The following is a 4036-nucleotide window of genomic DNA, read 5'->3' on the forward strand; positions in this document are numbered from 1 at the left end:
ATGTCAGCTGTCAATAACACCAAATTAACATCTGCAGTGTTCCTTCTCACTGGGATACCTGGGCAGGAAGACATACATCTCTGGATCTCTATCCCCTTCTGCTTGACATATGTCATTTCCATAGTAGGAAATTCACTCATTCTGTTCATTATAAAAACAGATCAAAGCCTCCATGAGCCAATGTACATTTTCCTTTCCATGTTGGCCGTCACAGACCTTGGCTTATCGATATCTACCATACCAACGACATTGGGGATATTATTATTTAACTCTAGGGCAGTCAGCCTTGATGCCTGTTTTGCCCAGCTGTTCTTCATCCACTCGCTTTCATACACTGAATCCTCCGTGCTCCTGTTGATGGCCTTTGACCGCTTTGTCGCGATCTCTAACCCACTGAGATATGCTTCCATCTTAACCCCACTGAGAATAGCCAAGATGGGACTTTTCTTTGTGCTAAGATCGGTGGCCCTTAACTTTCCACTTCCCTTTCTCCTGAAACGGTTCCGATACTGTCGAGCCAATGTCCTCTCCCATTCCTACTGCCTGCACCAGGAGGTCATGAAGATGGCTTGTTCAGACATCACAGTCAACAGCATCTATGGCTTGTCTATTAAACTCTTAACGGTAGGCTTAGACTCGTTGCTCATCTTTCTCTCTTATGTGATGATCCTCAAAACTGTGCTGAGTGTCGCATCCCACGCAGAGTGCCTCAGGGCCCTGAACACCTGCGTCTCCCACCTATGCGCTGTACTGCTCTTCTACACATCAGAGATTGGCTTGTCTGTGATACACAGATTTGGGAATAGCTCTTCTCACTTCCTTCAGATTCTCCTGGGATATGTCTACCTGCTGGTCCCACCCCTGATGAACCCAATCGTGTACAGCGTGAAGAGCAAACACCTTCGTGCAAGGATAATCAGGATGTTCATCAAATGAAGGGTCAATTCATCACGTGATTCCAGTGCTGGTGACACGGGACATGAAAAACATGGGCCACCTATTCCATCCTGGACACTTACATCCGAGATGAAATGAGCTATTGCTCTCCACTCTGTAGAGAGAGGTTGAAAAGGGGTGAGGAAGGACAGTGAACTGGGGACAGGGTCCAAGGCAAGCAGCAGCATTTACACAGTGATTTTATTCATGGAGAGCCAGGGGACTGGTGGGATGTTGGTCCATAAAGAACCATATCAGTGGCTGCTCCGACCTCAGAATTCCTCTCAATACAGTCAATAAAGAGAAGGAACATGGATGTTGTTTCCCATTACACCTGGCCTGTCACTGTCCTGTCTCTGGTTAAACATCCACAGGCCATGAAAAAAGTTGCAGGGCTGTTGTGCAGTTGCAGTCCTGGCCCTTCCTGAGCGCTCTGGGTGCTGCGTGATCCATCGGGGCTGCAGCAGCTGTGGACAGGGGCTATTCAACGGGAATGGACACCCACCCTTCCCCTACGCCCTCTGCCAGATGCTTGTGACTGAGTCGTGTCAGAGACATGATTAACGCAGGAGCCCCAAGTGAAGCCATTCTCACAGCCCCCCGACTCCCATTGATGACCCCCTGTCTACCAGAACAGGGCTCCTCCCAAACCTCTATTCCCAAACCAGAACCCCTGAATCCACAGCCAGAACACCCTCCCCTCCACTTCCTTGACACCCCCTGCTGTTGATCTGCCCCATGCTCCTCCAAACCAAACTGAATCAGGCTGCTCCACACCTGGCTGCAGCTTGGCACGTGCGGCTCCCCACTGGGCCTGGAGCACAAGAGGTCCAGAGCAGTTCAGTAGGGCAGGGGCCTCAAGTCTCCCGCAGGGGCCCTGGTGGGGGGATGGGGCAAAGGGACCCCACTTGCACCGCAGGGCCCGGGTTGAGGGGGGTCAATTGTAGCTAGGAGCACCCACTGGTCGGGGTGCCCAACATCTGGCTGCTGGTGCTGCCTCCTGCCCAGCATGCTCCAGGATCCCAATGGCCCCGGGCCTCCGTAGTCGAATAGTGGCAGGGCTGGGGCAGGCGAACAGGGTAGGGGAGCTGTATGCACAGCACCCTCCCACCAGCACTGCCCCAGGCCAGGCAGGGGACGAAGAGCCCAGGGAGGAGGCAGGGGTTGCACGCAGGCGCAACCAAGGAGCCCAGCTGTCTGTGGCATGCAGCAGCCAGAAACCCCTGACCTGGGCTGCCGAGCCTCCTCCCGCCCTGCACTCGCTCTGCCAAGTGGTAGGAGCTTCTGGGGGGAGGAGGTAGGGGCGGAGTGGAGCCGCAGCGCCTGAGGGCTCCTCTCCACCCTCATCACTGGCAGGAGCCCTCAGCTGGCCGGCTCGCCGGTAGGAGCAAGTTGGCATGGGGGGAAGGATGCAGAGAGAAGCCCTGGGCCAGTTGGTCCAGAGGAGTGAGGGGTAGGGGCTGGGAGTGGAGAGGTACCAGCAGCGTGGTTGCTTGGCTGTAGAGTGGAGAGGTACCAGCAGCGTGGTTGCTTGGCTGGGAGTGGAGAGGTACCAGCAGCGTGGTTGCTTGGCTGTAGCACACAAGTGGAGGGCCGGGCTGGGCCATCAGGCTGAGGCCACGTTTGAGTGTGGACCCAGAGCCATGGCACCACTGGCACCATTATTAACCCAGTACTGAGACAAACCCAGGGCATGGCGCCCTCTTTGGCGGGCCACCCTGGGCAGCTGCCCATACCGCCCACCCCAAAGGCTGGCCCTGAAGCTGAGAGCTTAGAATGTGTCAGGTGACCTAGGGAAGTGTTAATATCCTTATACAATGCACTGGTGAGACCTCCTCTGGCAAACTGTGTAAAAGTCTGGTCGTTCCTATTGCAGAAAGATTAATTTAAACTGGAAGAGGTGCAGGGAAGGTCTCCTTGGATGGGCAGAGCAATGGAGGACCTGGCTTAAATGGAGATGTAATGAGCATGTCTGGTTTAGCCTAACACAACGCAGGCTGAGTGGGAATTGGATTGCTCTATAAATATTGGGGGGGGGGGGGGAACACCAGGGAGAGAGACAAACTCCTGAAGCTAAAGGACAGTTTTGGCAAAAGAAGAAACGGGGAGAAACTGCCCAGGTCTAAACTCAGTCTGGGAAGGAGAAGGAGGTTTCTGACCATCCGAGGAGGAAGGTTCTGGAACAGCCTCCCAACAGGAGCAATGGGGGCGGGGGGGGACAATCCAGCTGGGTTGAAGATGGTGCTTGACAGGTTTATGCACCGGATGATATGCCAGGGTAACCTGCCATAGCTGGGGACTGGCCTCATTGACACAGGAGGTCCCTTCAAATTCAAGGTCCCTATGGGTCACATTCACCTGTTTTGCATCCACCAGGAGCTCATGTGGAGTTGCTTGTCCACTATGACCCTGCTCTGTGCCCTGGCAAATGGATTTGTCCCTCAATAGATTCAGAAGAAACCTATAACTCACTGTTATCATCTGGAAAATAATTGTTCTTGTGCTCCTGTTTAGTGATGTCACAGGCATTTAATTCCCTGAGTTTCTCGTAATTTCAACATGCTGAGTCACCATCTGCCCCCTCCCCAGCCACTAGCCCCAGAGAGGAAGGATGATTTAGGGGTTAAAGTGCTGGCAGGTGACTCCTAGGAACTGACTTCATTTCCAGACTCTTCCACAGTCTTCTTCTGTGACCGTGTGCAACTCATTTAGTCCTTCTTTGCCTCAGCAATATGTGTTTTAATACAGCTCAATATAAAGGTGTACATCTAGGAACAAGGGATGCTGGGCATCCTTACCAGATGGGGGACCCAATGCTGGGAAGCAGTGACTCTGAAAAAGACTTGGGGGCTCATAGTGGATTATCAGCTGAACATGAGCTCCCAGTGCAACACTACAGCTAAAAAGCTACTGCAATCTGGGATCTACAACCAAGGGAATCTCAAGTTGGACCAGAGAGATAATTTTACCTCTGTATTTGTCACTGGTGTGTCGACTGCTGGGATTCTGCGTCCAGTTCTGGTGTCTAAAATTCAAGAAGGAAGTTGATAATTTGGAGAGGGTTCAGAGAAGAGCCATGAAAATGATTAGAAAATGTGCC

General features: G+C 52.8%; 1 protein-coding gene across 1 annotated transcript; it reads left to right on the forward strand.

The window, feature by feature from the left end:
• On the forward strand, nucleotides 1-1178 carry LOC101945625 (olfactory receptor 51G2-like). Its single transcript, XM_005311444.4, has one exon. It carries the CDS (start codon nucleotides 1-3, stop codon nucleotides 934-936), a length of 936 nt encoding a protein of 311 aa, XP_005311501.3. The 3' UTR covers nucleotides 937-1178.
• The last annotated feature ends 2858 nt before the right edge of the window (nucleotides 1179-4036 follow it).

Source organism: Chrysemys picta, chromosome 1, assembly GCF_011386835.1.
Source record: "Chrysemys picta bellii isolate R12L10 chromosome 1, ASM1138683v2, whole genome shotgun sequence".
NCBI lineage: Eukaryota > Metazoa > Chordata > Testudines > Emydidae > Chrysemys > Chrysemys picta.